The 17,341-nt window shown below is 56.9% G+C and overlaps 1 protein-coding gene across 1 annotated transcript in view; it reads left to right on the forward strand.

Annotated features, from left to right (window-relative positions):
* FRMPD1 (FERM and PDZ domain containing 1) overlaps nucleotides 1-17,341 on the forward strand; it is a 29,848-nt gene that overhangs the window by 9,388 nt on the left and 3,119 nt on the right. Inside the window, exons 5-14 of the mRNA XM_074993997.1 lie at nucleotides 1,727-1,834; nucleotides 5,432-5,527; nucleotides 6,457-6,582; nucleotides 8,725-8,844; nucleotides 9,375-9,511; nucleotides 10,632-10,758; nucleotides 11,349-11,444; nucleotides 14,052-14,234; nucleotides 14,777-14,924; nucleotides 15,996-16,709. Of these exons, the coding sequence (XP_074850098.1) occupies nucleotides 1,727-1,834; nucleotides 5,432-5,527; nucleotides 6,457-6,582; nucleotides 8,725-8,844; nucleotides 9,375-9,511; nucleotides 10,632-10,758; nucleotides 11,349-11,444; nucleotides 14,052-14,234; nucleotides 14,777-14,924; nucleotides 15,996-16,709 (1,855 nt within the window). The remainder of the gene's footprint in view (nucleotides 1-1,726; nucleotides 1,835-5,431; nucleotides 5,528-6,456; nucleotides 6,583-8,724; nucleotides 8,845-9,374; nucleotides 9,512-10,631; nucleotides 10,759-11,348; nucleotides 11,445-14,051; nucleotides 14,235-14,776; nucleotides 14,925-15,995; nucleotides 16,710-17,341) is intronic.

The raw sequence follows: 17,341 nt of genomic DNA on the forward strand, positions 1-17,341 counted from the left end.
GGGGGAAAGGGCTGGAGCCTGGTTTTTTACACCTGGCATGAGCCGGGCTCAGCTGTCCCTTGGATGTATTGGTCTTGTCTTGCTGCATCCCAGCCCCTGGCTGCCAGGGCGGTTCTGCTGCCTTCAGGGAGCTCCGGGGAGAGCCGGTGGGCCGCTGCTTTGTCATGGCACACTACTTGAACGCTCTCGTGGCGCTCACGCTGCTTTGTGCACCTACTGGTTCAGTCCAGAGGTTAGCTCTGGCTGTCCGTTGCTGCCTGAGGAGCTGTCCCCTCGAGCCCTCCATGCCTGAAGCGTGCGCTGCTCTCGGCCGTGTGCCCTGCTCCGACCAGCTGGCTGCTTTACGCTGCTGGCTGGCCCACCTGGTTGTCCCCTGCTGCTGGCTCCGCTGTGGCTCACCGGTCAGGCAGGTGGGGCGCTCACCATGTCCCCCTCCCTCCGTGGAGGCACTAGCTGCACCTGAGAGAGGCTTAGCAGAGTCCTGCCGTGTTCTCCTAGACTAGAGCCTTTCAGCACCTGGCAGGTTCAGCTATTGCCGGGAAGTTGGGAAGGGGCGGTACACCTCCCTGCAGGAGTCTGCCCCCCACGGACTGGCGGGGTGCTACTGCAGAGCTGCAGAGCCAGGACAAGGTTGGGATGGAGCCAGCTTTGGCTCCCTGTGAGGTATGCAGACAGCCTGAGGGGTTTTGGTTTGTAAAACTCTGCAAACCCTGAAGAACATCAAGTCTCCTTCTGCCTGAATTTGCTGGAAGAATCGCGAGAGCTCTGAGACTGAGTGCTAACTTCTCAGGCCTTTCCTGAAGATACAACAGGCTTGGAGCCTTCCAGCAAATGTTTTTCTCGCAAGTGTTTCTCCGGCGGTACAGGAGGTGTTACCACAGTGTAAGCTGGTGGCATACACAGTTGCTCCCCTGTCGGTTAATCCGGCTTCCCCTGAACAGCATCCAGAAGTTGCTAAAGTCCTCTCAGGGCTCTGACTTGCCAGAGCAGTGTGCCGCAAAAATGGCGCAGACAAGACGAGCACTTACCTTTCAAACCCACAAAGGGAACCAATCAGGGAAAGGGCCGGGGAAGTTCTCGCAGGTCTGCAGCATTGTAAAGGGGCAGCCAAGGCACAAAGCTGGTTTGGATTTTTCTTTGCAGGACACTTTAAGGACCCCTGCAAATAGCCCAGCTCAGCCCTGGCTCCTTGGGGCTGACCCTTGCCCTTAAAGCACTGCTGCCCCCTGAGCAGAGAGGTCCTGCCTCCCATCCCAGCGCAGGAACACCTCTGCTGGGGCCTCATCTTTCTCCTGCTCTTGGAGTGCTACAAGTGCTGACGCAGGCCCCAGGCCTCCACAGATGCACCCTGAGAGTATCTGTTCCCATTCCCTGGCAGGACACTGTTCGGGGCCCGTCGGGACAGAGAATTACCCAGCTGGCTTGGAGAAGAGACTTTTCTCCCCTCGCTGGGAATGGCTTTTCTCCCTAGAGCAGCTCATTCCGTAAGGCGCTGCCATGGTGTGACAGCCTCCTGAGGTCTCTGATGCTTGCATTGGGGGCTGCACAAATTCAGTTGCAGGGTGCAGCGTGTCCGGTGACGTGGGAGGCCTTGGGCCCTGGGTGGCAGCCTGGGCCTGTCCCCTGGTTAGAATGGCTGGGCTGCCCGAGGGACAGCAAACCATGGGTGTGGGTCACGGAGACAGACATCAGACAACGTCACGCACAAGGCGCTGCTGTTTTTCAGGGGGTCCCGAAGTCATCCTTCCTCACGGCTGAGAAGAGGGCACGGCTGAAAACCAATCCCGTCAAAGTCCGGTTTGCGGAGGAGGTGCTGGTGAATGGACACTCCCAGGTCAGTGCTGTAATGAACTCGCTCACGAGAGCAGCCCGGGGGCCGGGCTCGCCAGCCTGCTCTCTGGTGCAGCTGCTGTGAGCCACATGCACAATAGCCTTAAGCACCGTGCGCAGGGGGCAGACTGCTGCTGAGTGACATAACAGCAGCCCCTCGTTAGAGCTGGCCCTCCCTTTGTCCTGTCTGGGCATTGTCTACACAGCGAGTGGCCCAGCAAAGGGCCGGGTTGGGGTGACTGTGCGTTGCTACCTTGAAGGCGTTGGAAACAAGCGCTTATTCCTGCAGTCCCTCCTTGCTGAGGAAACAGCCTCTCTGCTCCTCCTGTGAGCTGGCAGCAGCACTGACCATGGAACTGATTTCAAGGTGTTTGTTGAATTTGGCATCGGACATTTTCTTGAAGGTGTTTCGACAAATAACCTGTTGTAACTGAACAGTGTCTTATGTCTCTGCTGCAACTTGCCGAAGGGCGCGTCACCCCTTGCTTTCTTGGCAAGCAGCTCTCACTGCAGCAGACCTGTCCCTTCCGCATGCTCACCCAAAAGCTGCCGCCCCTTGGTGTACTCCTAACAGCTGCGTGGCTTCCTGCTCCGGGAAGTGGATCCTTCTCGTCCTCTTCACAGAGTACTGCTGAGCCAGACTGCATTTGGAAAGAGGCCAACTGTGCCCTCCTGCAGGTGAAATCTGAAACTGCCAGGCTAGGGCAGGAATTATTGATGAGACGAAAAGCTTTCAGGCTTTCGTTTTCCAAGGCAGGTTTGGTTTTTACCCTCACAGCAGAGCTCTGTGCAGGAGACAGGCCATCCAGGGGTCAATGCAAGGTAAACCTCAGGATGTGCTTTTAGGTTTATTTTGAAGCAGTAGACCAAGCCCTAACCTGGTGTAAATCAGTGTAGTGCCCCTGTAGTCCATGGAGAGGTGGCTACTTACACCAACCGAAGAGCTGGGCCTGTATTTTTAGAGTTAATTTTTAAATAGTTTGTAAGATCCTGCCAAGAAACAGTAAAATTATCAACTTGCCTGGACTAGGCGAAAGCTCGCCTGTGATAATTGCTGCGACTGGACTATAAGTATGTTGCATGTACGATCAGCAACAACGTGTGGTTTTTAGTTTGTCCCCAGGGCCCATATCTAGAGTCTAAAAGTGAGCTGATGCCACCAAGAAACAAACCAACCACCTCTATCTTGTTGATGCCTGCAGCCTAGCTGGATACTTTGCATTAGGTGTGCAGCTGGTATAAACGGCCTAACTTCACTGAAACCAATGGAGGAACATAACCCAGTCGGTCAGATTTCCCCAGCTGAGAGGCTGGCCTCTTTAGGAGCCTAACACGAGGCCGAGAGAACTTGGCTTGCTGACCGTAGCATGAATGTGTCACTGTACTATTGGAGGGTTTCTAGGGCACTGCTCAGAGGATCAAATCAGGGCCAACTGCTTAGAGCCAGGGCCACGTACAGCCCAAGGCTGGGGGTCCTCCACCCTGAGGCACCAAACCTGTCACACAGAGCACTGCTGTTGCCGCGCTGGCCAGTGAGAAGTCACACAAGCGACCCCTCTACACAGTGCTTTTTTCTAGGGAAAAAGGTGGTGGAATTAAGCCCCAACCCTGTGGTGGCTTGAGCCCCCCCAGGCGGGGCAAGAGCCCCCCCCAGGCAGTTTAACTGCCCCACGCAGGGCCCAAGCCACCTCCTGGTTCCCCAGAGCCAGGTGCCTCCAGATCTAAATCAATACCCTCCCCCAGACTGCCCTGCTGTAAATGAATGCCCTCCTCCGCCCCCAGAGTCAGGCACTCCCAAAACCAGGCAGAACCAGGCACCCCCAGCCCCACCCCCAGCTCTGTCAATGTTCCCTCCTCCTCCCACAGAACCAGTCAACCCCAGCCCACCCCACTCCTGTAATTCAGCCCAACTCACTGGAGATGCTGATGGAGCTGGGGATGACGGCGTCGTGCTGAGCCTCCGGGGCCACGCCGGCCCTCCCAGGCTGGGCCGAGCCATGGGTGCCGCACACACCCCAAGGCCTTGCCAGGCCCTGAAGCTGGGCCCTGAGGCTGTGTCTGGCTGCGGGCGCTGAGGCAGCATGCGCCACGCTGGGCCACAGCTGACGGGGCAGCGGCAGGAGCCATGCCGGGACCAGAAGAGCCGCACGGCTCCCAGCTGGCACTGCATGTGTCTGCAGTGGTGGGAGGGTCGCTCAATGTGTGTGGCTCCACTGAGCCGCATGTCTCCCCCCAGCCCCGCTGCCCCGCACGGGGAGCATAGCCCAGCCGCCTGACAAAATGGCAGCACTGGGGAAAAGGTGCCGGCACACCGTTCTGCAGCATTGCAGCCGAAAAAAAGCCCTTGCACATTCCAGCTTCCCTTGTGCGACAGCCAGTACCCCTCCTGCCACAGGTGAGAGGCAACGACAGCCAGTCTCGCCAAACCCAGACACGGTCTTTCAATCCCAAAAGACCAGTCAGTTCAATTCATGCGCCAGATCTCAGCAAGAGCGCGTGCTGTGCCAGTCCTGCGGGGACTAAAAGCTAAGGATTCGTTAACACAAAAGAAAGAGAGGAAAGCTTGGGAGTCAAACTGTCAAAGCAATCAAATTACATCCACCCAATGCAAAGCTCCTGGTTGCAGGCTTGTAACAGAGTTGGAACAGGCTGGTACCTTCAAAGCCTCTGCAGTACCTCGTCTCTTAGGCTGGGTCACCTGGCCTGCTGGCCCAGCTCATAGCTGAGATGCTCCTAAAGTGATGAGCTGGAGTGAAGACAAAAAGGAGGACCCTCCCCCTGCAGTCCTCTTTTTATAACTTTGCCCATGTAGAGGGTGTTCCATTGTTCTGGCTGCATGCCGGTGACCCAAAGTGGAGCTTGTCCCTTGAGCAAGTCACCTCTCCGTGTCCTTTTCAGGCAGTTGGCCATTGCCTGTTTGCTGGTTTGCATGGTCACAGCGAAGTCCCTCCTATGTGGATTGGCACCACTAGAGGTGCATTGTCAGGGAAGTGCTGCTGCTCATTGGCTTGCAAGCCTTTCGCAATAGGCTGGCCACGTCGCCTGCTGAGGCTCGCAGAGCAAAACATCCGAAGGACAAGGACAAGGACAAGTACATTGCCAATGCTCACAATGTCAAAGACAAAAGTAACCCTTGCACGAGCAGTATAAACTGATCCATGAATCAGCTGCTTTCAATAGACGCCTCACTTGGCCCCAGGCGGCCGTGATTTGGTGCAGACGTAGAACAGTGGTTGCAACAATGTTTCGCGTGTTCATGTTAGAATCCAATAACGTGGCTGCTACTTGTCTCTATAATAATCATTCCTGGGTCCCCGAACACAAACTGCACCAAATTCCTCTTTGGTGGGCCGCTGCTTGGGACAGGCCTTTTATCAGAGTGAGTTTGTCAGCTGGCGCCTCTTTTCTCCTTTGTCACACGCCAGGGCGTCACGCTAAGGTGCCCAGAAGAGGGCTTTATTTAAAGGAGTAGAGAGTTTTGCATTTCAATCTGTGCTTGTGGCATTATGGAATATGAGCCCTGGAGTCAGTCCCAGGTTTCCCAGACCCCCGGACCTCCTGTAATCTGGCCCTTGCTCACCCCAGTTGTTTGGTTGTGCAGGGGAGTTCTCTTCTGTGTGTGCCGAATGTTCTCAAGGTGTACTTGGAAAACGGGCAGACAAAGGCTTTCAGATTTGACGCCACCACTACAGTGAAGGTACTGTGGCTTGTTCGGTTGGTTTTATTCCTCCATTTAACCTGGGCATTCCCAGAAGCGGTAACAGTAGACCAGGAATTGATTGTCCAGTATGCTCTAGAGACTGGGAACCTGGAGGGGCAGATACAGAGGTTACTGGCTTTGGGGTGCAGGGAGCAGAGAATGGAAATAGGCTCTGGGCTTTCCTTGCCAGGTTTTCTTGGAGCTGCTCAACACCTCGAGTGACATCCGTGGGCACTCCAGGTTCTGGGGAGTTTGCAGACAGAGCCGCTATGCATTAAAATGGCACCCTGTGACAAATAGTAGTGATGAGCTGGCAGGGCAGGGCTGCAGGCCTGGGGATGCACTGGGACTTGGCCTTTGGTGGAGCAAGAAACAGCGGTGTGACTGCCCTTTGTTCTGTCCTTCGCTGAGCAGCAGGGGCCCCAGGAGGGTGGCTGAAATCCTGCTGGCCAGAAGGGGAGAGGCGATGTGGTCGGGGCATAGAGCCTCACACTGGAAGGCCAGAAGGAAGTAATGAGAAACAATGGGGCCCTGCTTCTTTCCGCTGTGACTGGAACAGAGAGAATGGGGGGGAGGGGTTGGGGTGTAGGCTGGGCGCAATGAAAGTGAAGACTCCCCAGCTGGTGCAGATACTGGCATCCCAAAGAAGCAACCAAGTAGCAGTCGTAAGGTGAGCCTGTCGCCCCACCGCTCTGTAATGGCTTGTGGGAAACCCTTGGCCGCTGTGCTAGGGAAGGGCGAGCAAATGCCAGGGAGGGGAGCTCTCCAATCCAGCCCTCCCAGCTGGACAAGTCCAGTCCTACTTTGCAGAGCATCTAGCGCCTCTTCATTAACCGCCAAGCCCGTTAAGCAGTGTAGTGATGCCTGACCACTGTGTTTATAATGCCGAGAACAGACTGTTGCTTGTGTCTGTCTCCCATTGGCAGGACATAATCCTCACGCTGAAAGAGAAGCTCTCCATCCATAGCATTGAGCACTTCGCCCTGGCCTTGGAAGAACAGTACAACATCGCTAAGCTCTACCTGCTGCATGAAGATGAGCTCATTGAGCAGGTCAGCTCTGCTTGCGAAGCACCAGTGATGCCAGTCTGACAAAGGCAGAGCTTGTCGTGCAGTCTGCTTTGAAAAGAGCCCTGGGCCAGCTGCTGGCATGTCCCTGGGCAAATCCCCCAGGGTGCCCACGTTGTGCAGATGGGTGCGGGGGGATGTTGGGTTTCAGAAAGGGGATGGAAGGAGATTTGATGGGTTGGGGAAAGTTATGGGCTGAGTGCAAGACCCAACCACGAGCTCCTGAGCCAAACTGGGGGTTCTGAGCGGCTGTGCCCCCACCCGAGAGGCTGCTATCTCACCTGCTTCAAGTGCATTAGCAAGGGCATTGCCACCTGGCATTGCTGCTCTCGCTGTGCTGGGGTGTCGCTGAGACAGCACTGCCCGAGCATGCACATGTGGAGCCTCCCCGGGCCTGCAGACGGCAGTGGGCAGCACTCCTCACAGTCTTCCTGCTGTCCTGGCTTCAGAGCAACAGGGCCGACCCCTGCATGTCACATGCCATTAATCCCCCTCCAGTCACACTGAGCCCGAATGCTTCGGGCAGACACAGGCGTTTCAGGTCTCAGATGACTAACGAGGGGGAGGGATGGCTCCGTGGTTAGAGCGCTGGCCTTGTGAGCCCCGAGTTGTGAGCTCGGCCCTTGAGGGGACCTCTCAAGCGTCTGGGTCTGGGGCAGGTTAGTTTAAAAAGGGTGCTAGGCCCTGCTGTGAGGGCAGGGGACTGGACTCAATGACCTCTTGAGGTCCCTTCCAGCTCTAGCAGCTGTGTGTATCGCTCCATGTTTCCCTTTCCCAACCCTCCTCATGTACCCCAGGCAGAGCAGAGCAGAGCAGAGGAGAGGAGAGGAGAGGGGAAGTCAGGCGCAGCAAGGCCAGGGAATCATTGTGTGCTACAGGCTCAGCTGACACCAGCAGCTGGGCTGTGGTGGATACTGCAGGGGGAGGTGATAAGCCCCCCAGGTGGGTCCCTGCTGATCCAATCGGGGGGTGGGGGGAAGTTCCTCTCTATCCCCCGTCCCAGGGATTATCCTCACCCTGAGCATGCGAGCAAGTCCCACCAGTTGGGCACCTAGGAGGAGGATTCTCTGGGCCACCTCAGAGCACTGCCCTGCCCTGCCCTGCCCAGCTGTGGCCAGTTCCCAGTGCCTCAGGGGGACCATTTGTCTGGGACTAGATAAAAAGCAGTCGATGGTGGGGGCAGCACAGGGTGGCCTCACTGGAATCCCCGCTGGAGATTTGCCCTGGCAGAGTCAGACCAACCCTGGCTGCTATTTGCAAAGCCCACCTGTAGTGTTTCTGCTTCTTGGCTCTCTTATTGGCACTGTGAGTTGCTAACTTTGAGCTGTGCGTCTGACTGGTGCTTTCTCACTCCCTGATGTCTCACCGATCTGCGAGATGGGAGTGAGATGTTGAGGCTCACGCATCAAGATCTCGTTGCTAACACCAGGCATGTCTCTCGGGGAGCTTCCGTTTCATTCCAGTTGATGGGGCTGCTACCACTGGACTTCCCCCAAATACAATATGTTAATAAAAGGCAGCAGTGACTTCCAGAAGCTGTAGTTGACTTTAGTCATCTCTGCCTTTGTTCAAGTGCTTTCCTCTGGTGCCTGACTGCGGCCACGTGATCAGTCTCTGGTGTAGGGCTTGTAGCATTCCTTACGCACAAGGTCTGTACTTATACTTGAGACCGGGCTGCAAGTCCTTCACCCCAGCCCGTTGTTGTCCCAGACGTCTGCTACACTAGCACAGTGTGCCTGGATTCAGACCAGATTCGCTTGTCATCTTCTGATCCAAATTAAGCTGTGACCTCTCTGGGGCAAGGGGATGGCACCTGGCCCCATAGGGCCGCTGGGCACATCCCAGGGCAGGTCAGCGCTACGAACAGCTCTGGCTCTGCATTAGAGTGGCCTCACCTTCCTCTGCCTGGAATTCTCAGGCTGTTTTCCCCCGAAGAGACTCTAATGCCTCCTTGCTACCAGGGAGCGGCCATCCTGCCACCAAGCCAGCGCCCAAGCGATTGCTCCTGGAGCATGTGAAGAGGTGCCCTGCACACACTCGTTGTGCCCACTGCTCGGGGCGGGTTTGGTCGATGAGGGCTTCACAGAGCTGCTATTGTTCACCTCGCTTTCCCTTTGTTCCTTCCAGCTGGTCCAAAGGAAGGACTCCCATGACTACCGGTGTCTCTTCAGAGTCTGCTTTGTCCCCAAGGATCCATTGGATCTCCTGCAAGAAGACCCAGTTACCTTTGAATACCTTTATTTGCAGGTGAGGCTCGAAGATCCCGAGCGTGCTGGTAACCTTTCCAGCTTAGGGCCGTGCCGCCTGTTTAAGCCGAGGTGCGATGTTTAAATCGGTGTCGGTAAACTGGTGCCACAAGTTGTGTGAATGTTATTTTGCTTTGAGTGGCTTCGTGATTCCTAACCCAGCTGACTCCTAAGTGCAGCTTGGACTTGCTAATCACCTGCACCCAGCGTTCCCTGTGAGCTGAGCACTTGGGTGGCCACTCAGGAGAGATTCAGGACCACCCAGCAGATTAGCAGAGCGCCCATGGCATCTGCACATGCCTCAGTGCACATAACAAAATGTATTCCGCCCATGGCTGGAAGAAATTAGAGGGAAAACTGCTTGCACCCTTCGCACGAGTCCAAAGTGGTTGAGCCTGGCAAAAGGGACACCTGCACCTTTCACACAGGCATGCGTGACTAGGTCCTAGAATAAGTAGCTGCCCTAGTGGTTTTGGGCAGCGTGCTCTGCTGTGCTCCCTGGGCGCGTAACCCGGGCGGTGTCTGTTCCAGAGCTGCAGCGATGTGCTTCAGGAGCGGTTTGCTGTGGAAATGAAGTGCAGTGTGGCCCTGCGTCTGGCAGCTCTGCATATACAAGAGCGGATTTATGCTTGTGCCCAGCCACAGAAAGTGTCTTTCAAATATATAGAGTAAGTAGAGAATGCTCGGCTAGTGTCGCTGGCCAAGTCCCAGAGCGCTGCTGTGATCAGCACCAGAGAAAGGGACGGTGGCTAGCTGCAGGCAATGGAGCAGACTGGATCACGTTCTGTCCTTGTTGCTTAGTCCTGCCTCCACATATTGGTTGTGCTAATCTTTCTGGGGGTCGACGAGCAGCAGCTTGAGGTGGCTGTGCAGAACCGGCTCTCGGCGACCTCCCGCCTCGTGGCGAACTGGCTAGAAATGTCGGCAGGCGTGTGGGTCGAGGTCGGACGCTACAGTAACATGTTAGTAGCTCCCGGTGCACACGGCAGCACTTTATTTGACTAACGGTTGCCGGTTATGGGTGGGGGCGTTGGGAGTGCTGAGTGCAGTAGCCAATCAGACTGCAGATTACTGTGCTCTGATTGGCTACTCTCACCAGATACCAGGACTCCTCGCGGTGACGTTTGGGAGCAGCACAGCTGTACGCAAACCCGCACGCTCCATTCCTTAGCTCGGAAATGTAAGTTGGTGTCTTTAGAACGGCTCAGTAACAGCTTCTGACATCTGCCCTGCCTCAGCAGATGCACGGCGTGGGCCGGTCTGGTAAAACCATGACTAAATCTTGTCACCAGGCGGGGAGGACTCCGGCTGGAGAAGGCGGGTCTGGAACATCCTTGTGAGATAGTAGCCCGGTCACATGTAGCCCAATCCCTGCTCACCTGCAGGCGTGCCCCAGCTGGGCTGTGTGCGCATCTCTGTCTCCACGTTATTATTTATAGTCAACTATGCCCCGCCCCAACGAACAGGGGAAAATTCAGTAGCGTCAACAGAAAGCGCCACGGTGGGTGTCATTAGCAAGTCATACTTGTTGCTTTAAAGAAATTCTCCATCCGAACAACTGGCCAATGATTTCAGACTGGTGGGAACAGTTAATGCAGAAGACACCAAAACCGAAAACCCGTTCACCCAGAGCAAACTGCGCTTTACGGACTCCTCAGTCCATTGATTTGAGGCCAGAAAGGACCATTACAATCCCCTCATTTGAGCTCCTCTGGAATCCTGACCAGAGACGCTCCCCCAGGGTGTGATGCTCTCAGAGCTGCAGCAATCTGCTCTTCTCCGCGGCAGGAAGGACTGGGGCATAGAGAACTTCATCTCTCCGACTCTGCTGCGAAACATGAAAGGCAAAGACATCAAGAAAGCCATCAGCTTTCACATGAAGAGGAACCAAATCCTGCTGGATCCCAGGCAAAAGGTAGAACCCATGCACCTGTGTGGGCGTGTGTAAGGAAAGCTGGCCAGCTTGGCCCCTGAGCCCGTGGCCAGGGCTCTGAGCTGAGATGGTTTGAACACAATGTTCCCCACCCGCCTTCTCCAGCTGGAGTCCTGCCCACCTGGGGGCTTCCTTTCATTTTGCTTTCATGGGGGGCTGCAATGCACCTCCCCTTTCTCTTAGTCGCCCTCCTTCATTACAGCCATTTCTCCAGCACTAGCACTGCTAGGGCCCTGCCTCCCCAAGGTAGCGGCCAGCCCTGCCCCGTCTTCTGCCGAGATGGGGCGGAAATCGTGAAGGTGGATCTCCTCCTAAGCAGACCGGTCCCCGTGACCGCCGGTTTTGTGATGAGATCTGCACATAGGAAAGCAGTCGCCTGCGGGGGGGGCGGGGGGGGGGCAAGAGAGAGAGAGTGTGTGAGAGAGAGAGAGAGAGATCGAGCCATCCAGCCTAGTCCATTATAAACAGGTGGTTGGAGCCGAATGAACAATTCAGAAACCCTTTTACCCTCATGCCCAGTGGGGGCTGGTTTGTAACTCTCTCAGTCGTATTTCTTCTCTTTACAATCCAAGCACGTCCTCTCAGCCACACAGGTGCGGCTGAGCTACCTGCAGATACTTGGAGACCTGAAAATGTATGGCGGGAAAATTTTTAATGCCACCCTAATGGTAGGTGCCCTTGTTTCTGTGACTTGAGCACATCTGCATTTTCTCGGGGTGTGGGTGTGGGTGTGCGTGTGCGTGTGGGTGTGCACGCATGCGCGTGCACACGCGTAACACAAACTTTTTGAAGCACTGTGCTGAAATTGACCCACCCACCTGCTGATTAAAGCAGACTCTCTGTAAAACAGGTGTCTGACAGGTTAACAGCTGAGAGTCAAAACCAACCTTTTCAGCTGCTGCTGGCACATCTCCTCCAGCTCTGCTCTGCCAGCAGCCCCAGCTGCAGCACCCAATAAGGCCATTTTCCCTCGGCCGCTTTCATGCTGTCTCCTAGTTCCGTGTTAGCAACCTCCAAAAAGCTCCCATGTTCCCACCCCAGACTGGCCTCTGCTATGCTGCCCACAGAACACTCAGCCTCAGGGTCATTGCTACAGCTCCTTCATCTAAATGTGTGCCCTCTCCAGCAGTCACATTGTAAACGTGGGGGGCAGAGCCTCGGCCCCTGTCAACCAGCCTTGCTCCCTGGAAGTCAATATAGTAAAACCAGGTGCAGAGGGGCCTTTTCTTTACCTCCTGTTAGACAGTGCAGGTCTGGCACTGATTCATTGTGGGTGCCGCTGCTCTTCGGCTGAGCATGGGGCATTATGCCACATACAGTCTTTAAGGCACTCCAAAGCTCTTACCTATTTTGAACATCATTAAAAATGCCCTGAAGATGATTTGAGGCAAGATTTAACCTCCCCACCCTTTTCCCTTGGAAACGATGCTCTCCTGCCATAAGGGCTGGCCATGTACCCCTCTTGTGGCCTTCCTGGGGCCAGAGTCATGGCTGATGCATGGGATTAACCTAAGGACCTCCCCTGCTAACAGCATGAACTAGAGATCCACCTTCCAGAGTCCTGCAGCCCAGGCAGGCAGGGCCTGGAACGCACCCTCACTAGTGCTCTAGCCGTATTCACGCTGAGTAGGGCTGCTTGCAAGTTTTCCATCTCTAGCTGGTTTGTCAGTAGAAAGTGGGTTTGGATTAAATCGTTCCAGAGCAATGTCTGTTTTCAAGGGGAAAAATATCAAGAGTTTGCTTAACGCCCCGTCCCCAAGAAGGCAACAGCTGAGGCAATGCATTTTGCCCAGAGCCCAGCACACTTTCCTTCTCACTGGCACCGCAGTGCCCCCGGGAGTTGTAGTTTGGTTCCTTGTGCTCCCAGAGCTCTCCCTAGGGTGCACCTTGTCCAAAGACTCGGGTGGAGCACCCCCACCCCACCCAGAGAATGCAACGTGGCATGTGGCCGGGAAGTCAGCCTGTCTCACAGGACGGGAGAGCCTGTACTTTTTCTGACATTTCCCACAGAGCTGTAACCACCTGTCTGGCCAGCTCTGCCACTGAGTGGCACATGAGTGCCTGCTCAGCGCGGGTGCCAGCCAGGACTCAGCACAAAGGCTAAAACGCTGGCCCCCTATGCAGTCCGGAGGGCAGCCATGTGCATGGGGTGTTCACGGGCCTGCCCCAGCTGCACTGTCTGGGGGAGAGCGTGAGCCACGAGAAGGCAGTGCTGGCTCAGGGAGGGTGGGGACCTCAGCGAGGGGCCTGGGCTCTGGTCACCCCTGCAGGCACAGCTGTGTGGGATGAATGGGCAGCCCCGGTCAGCGGAGGGGCAAGGCTTGGCTCTCACGACTGGAGCCTTAGAATCTGGGGGGGGTCACTTACACAGCTGGGGGCATGGGGGTGGGGACAGCCATTATGTGGCCCTCCTAAGGGGCTCAGTGAGGTGCCTTGGGCAGGTGGGCCCTGGCTGGGCAGTGCTCAGGGCCAAGTCCCAAACTCACCGCAGCCCACAGGCCAGCTGGGCTAACGTAGTGCCCAGGTGTGGTACGCGAAGGAGTGAGAGGCGGCGGGGGTCCCGCAAGGGGCAGTCCAGGAGCAGGCAGAGGAACGGAGGCTGCTAAAATAAAGGCTCTTGTAAGGACAGCCCCTGCATCCCACATGCCCAGGCGGTGTAAGGAAAGACTCCCTGCCCGGCAGACCCCCGGCTGGCCTTTCTGGTTCCGTGGAGGCCCTGGTGACCGCCAGGCGTGGGCGCCCACCCAATCCAGGCTTCCCTCCACCACAGGTGGGCAGGCTGGGGGCTGGTGGGTGGGAAAGGGGACAGTTCCAAACCCCCCACCCCCAATAGTCAAGGGAGCTGCATTACCCACAGCAAGGGCAGGCTATGCACTGGGGCACCCACCGGAACGGCTGCCTGAGGCGTCTTCATCCTTCACAGAATCTGCAACCCGCAGCCCGGTTCTGACCCAGACACCAGGGCTCACTGCTTTAAATGCTGACCATCCCAGCCTGTCTGTGAGCTGCATTAGCCTGCGGCCTTCTGCCACACCGCTTGTGCTTTGAACAGCAACAGCCGGAGCACGTGCATACCCATTGCCCCCACCCGCTGGCCCAGCCCTGCCGCGGGACGGGTCCTCCCAGCACCGATAGCAGCTCCAGCGCCAGAAATAGCAACGTGGCCCCGGCCCCCATGGGCCACAAACACATGCCAAGCCGTAATGCACGGGTCAGGCTCCTGCAGCTCCCCACACCCTGTGCCAGGCAGCTACTAACCCACCTTTCTCTGGCAGCTACAAGACAGGGAATCGTACGTTGCCTTGCTGGTCGGAGCCAAGTACGGCATCAGCCAGATTATCAACAACAAGCTCAACATCCTCGCGCCCCTGGCCGAGTTTGTGAACATCAGCAGGTTGGAGTTTAACGAAGAGTCTGAGAAAGTCAGCATGGTAAAAATCTACCTCCAGGACGTGAAGGTAACGGCGGCTTCCAATGACGTGTGGCTGGAGCGTTGCTCTCTGGAATTGTCAGTTATCTAACATGCTAGGGTCATTCTTAATACTACCAATAAAGACGGGAGCGTTTGTTCTGCTGTTTAACTGCAGCGGTGGGACCCTTTTCATAGTGACATGACCAGTGCACATTAACGTGCGCTCCGGGGTAGTGGCCAGCTCCTCTGGGCCAGCTGTTTGAACCACTGCAGACCCAGTTTAACTGTCACTTGAAAATTCTTTTAAAGTAAAAGAGTTGCCTGGGGTGCCATGCAGAGGGGACCAGGGAACCACTAGAAAAGCAGCGGCCCAGCTAAGGAGACTAGATTCCGCTAAAAAATCTGCCTGACCTGTGGCAGACGGACACTGGGCAGCAAGACAAATCCATTTTCCTTACCTCCTGGTGGGCCACTCTGATGCAGTGCTCCATGCCTGGGCCAAGGTGGGAAATGGGGAAGGGCTTCTTATTTAGAGCACTTCCCCTTAGGGAGCAACAAGTGAATCGCTAACCCAGGCTTTTCTTACAGCTGCTGACACTGATGTTAGAATCAAACAGTGCCAAAGATCTCGCCTGCCTCATTGCAGGCTACTACCGGCTGTACGTGGGCTCGAGCATCTCCATATTCCTCTGGGGTGAGACCACGCAGCCGGCCCACCGCGTCTCCGCAGAGGAAGGTGAGAACCAGTTGCCCTTCTCAGCACAGGGGTGAGTGAAGCAGCACTGGCCGGGGCACCCAGGAGCGACGCGGGGCAGGCGCAGTTTGCTGCTGGGAAGTCAGTCCTCGTGGCTCCCGCCTCCCTGAAGCTGTCGCACGGCCAATTCCCCTCCTGCTCACAGGGGATGCTCCTTGGGGCAGGGCTGGGCCCTCTGTTCTGTCCCTACAGTGCTCAGCCATAACAAGGCCCTGTAGCAGCAACGAAGGGTCCTGTGGCACCTTATAGACTAACAGAAAAGTTTAGTCTATAAGGTGCCACAGGACCCTTGGTTGCTGCGACAGATCCAGACTAACACGGCTACCCCTCTGATACTTGACAACAGGGCCCTGCGGCACCACTGCACAAGCGGAAAGTAACAGTCACGTTTGCAGTAATAATAGTAATACGCCATGCTCCAGAGAGGGGCCAGGGACGAGCCCCAGGAAGGACTGGAGGGTTAGGGAGCCTGCCTTGGCGTGCGAGTCTCCACGAGCGTGGCTGATTTAGCTTTAAGAGGCTAAGGGCTGACTTGGTCCCTGTCAATAGCATCCCCCTGGAGAAGAAGTGTTTGGGAAGGGCTCTAGCAGAGATTGCTCTCACGTGGCCCAAAGGCAGGATGCTGACGCTAGACCAGTGCAGACAGGAGCGAGGGTGTCAGGCGCTAACAATGAGCGTCATTAACCATTGGAGCAGCTCACCGGGAACCTCCCCCCAGGGCAGATCCGGGTGGGAATGGCTGGCGGAGAGCTCTCTGCGTTGTTACAGGAGAGGTGGGAGGAGGTGGGCGCAGTGATTCCTTCGGCATTAGGCTGTGCCAGTGACCAGCTCCAGCCCCAGCCTCAACTTCCCGCAGCTGGGTAGGCCCTGGCTCTAGCTCGCAGGTGGTGGCCCTGTGGGACAGGCTGTGCTCCACCCCCAGCAGCAGACACCGGCGTGGTCTCCCTAGGTGTGCACGGGGCCGGAACGGCTGCTGGCTCTGCGCTGGGCTGGATGCCGTAGCCAGCTGTTTGGGTTGGCTGGTGCTAACCGTGGCCACCCCATCCCTTGCAGGGTACGAGTCGCAAGCCTGCAGCGACTCCGAAGACTCCTGGGACCTGGACCCCCCAGCTGAGCGCTGTTTGGAGCCCGGCTGGCTGAAGCCTTTGGGCGAGGCGGAGGCGAACACAAGCCCCGGCGGGGGGCGTGACAGCGTGGTGGACAGTGCCTCCGAAGCCTCCGACTCAGCCAACGCTGAGAGCAGAGGGTGCAAGACCAGCGGCTCAAGTGACTCGATGGACGCTCTGGAGGAGGATGACTTGGAGGCCTGCTCCGCCAGCAGGCCCGAGTTCCTCCGCCTCCTCACGCCCACTGTGCAAGAGCTCGGCCACCAGGAGGAGGGCTGCTTCACACCGGCCAATGGGGAGGGGAGAGACGGGGCAGAGTCTGCAGATGCCCTCTGCTTCCTGCGGTTCTCCCGAGGAGCCCAGCCCCCGCCCGAGCAGAGAGGGGACAAGGAAGCTGCAGCTCTCCAGGCCGAGCTGTCAGAAGACAACATGAGGGAGTATTACAGCCTCTGCTCCCGCATCTCCCCAGCCAGCAATGGAGAGCGCAGCTCAGGGAGCAGCTCTGTGCCGGACCTGCCGGCCGAGTCTGGCCAGAGAGCGGGTCCAGGAGCGGAGGTGAATGACCTCATCCTGCAGCCCCCTCCGGGCTTCGGGGACACCAGCTCGGAGGATGAGTTCTACGATGCTGCAGACAGGCTGACGCCGACCGACGCCCTGGCAGGTACGCCCCCAGAAGGGGTACGTCTCCCCCAGGCCGGGACCCTCCCTTCCCTCGCCCCAGCGCACCCGGACCTGATCGTTACTGGGTGCGCTGCATGTCCAAGCGACGAGTAAAGAGCCAAAGGCTGGTTGCGTGTCAGATCCAGGATGCCAAGAACACCTCTCCCTGTTCTATAGCCCAGGGCTTTCCCGCAGCTATTTCAATGCAAACCAGTGTCAAACACACAGGTTACTGTCCCTTCTCCCAGGACACCATCGGGGCAGAAACGCCCGGCAGAGGAGCACAGCCATGTCGTAGCTAGCCGGGGCAGGGGCAGGGGGTTCACCTCTAGGGTGGCTATAGAAGAGGTATTCAGGAGAGGCCCATGAGGTGAGACTGTCAAAGATACAGCTAAGGGTTGCGCAGAAGACAAGGGGTTAGCTAAGCAGCCAGGCATGGAACTGCCACTTCCACCAGGCGCCAGCTGTACTCACTCTCCAGGAAGAAAAAGTGTGTTGGGGGTAGTGGGATCAAGCCCCTGACGACGGAAGGTGATGGGGCCTGACAGCCCTGCACCCCAGCCCTCCCCCTTGCCTGCTCCCTGGGGGCTCGTGGAAGCTGCAGAAGCGGTTACAGTAAGCGTGGACATGCCC

Source organism: Carettochelys insculpta, chromosome 5 (genome assembly GCF_033958435.1).
Source record: "Carettochelys insculpta isolate YL-2023 chromosome 5, ASM3395843v1, whole genome shotgun sequence".
Lineage (NCBI taxonomy): Eukaryota > Metazoa > Chordata > Testudines > Carettochelyidae > Carettochelys > Carettochelys insculpta.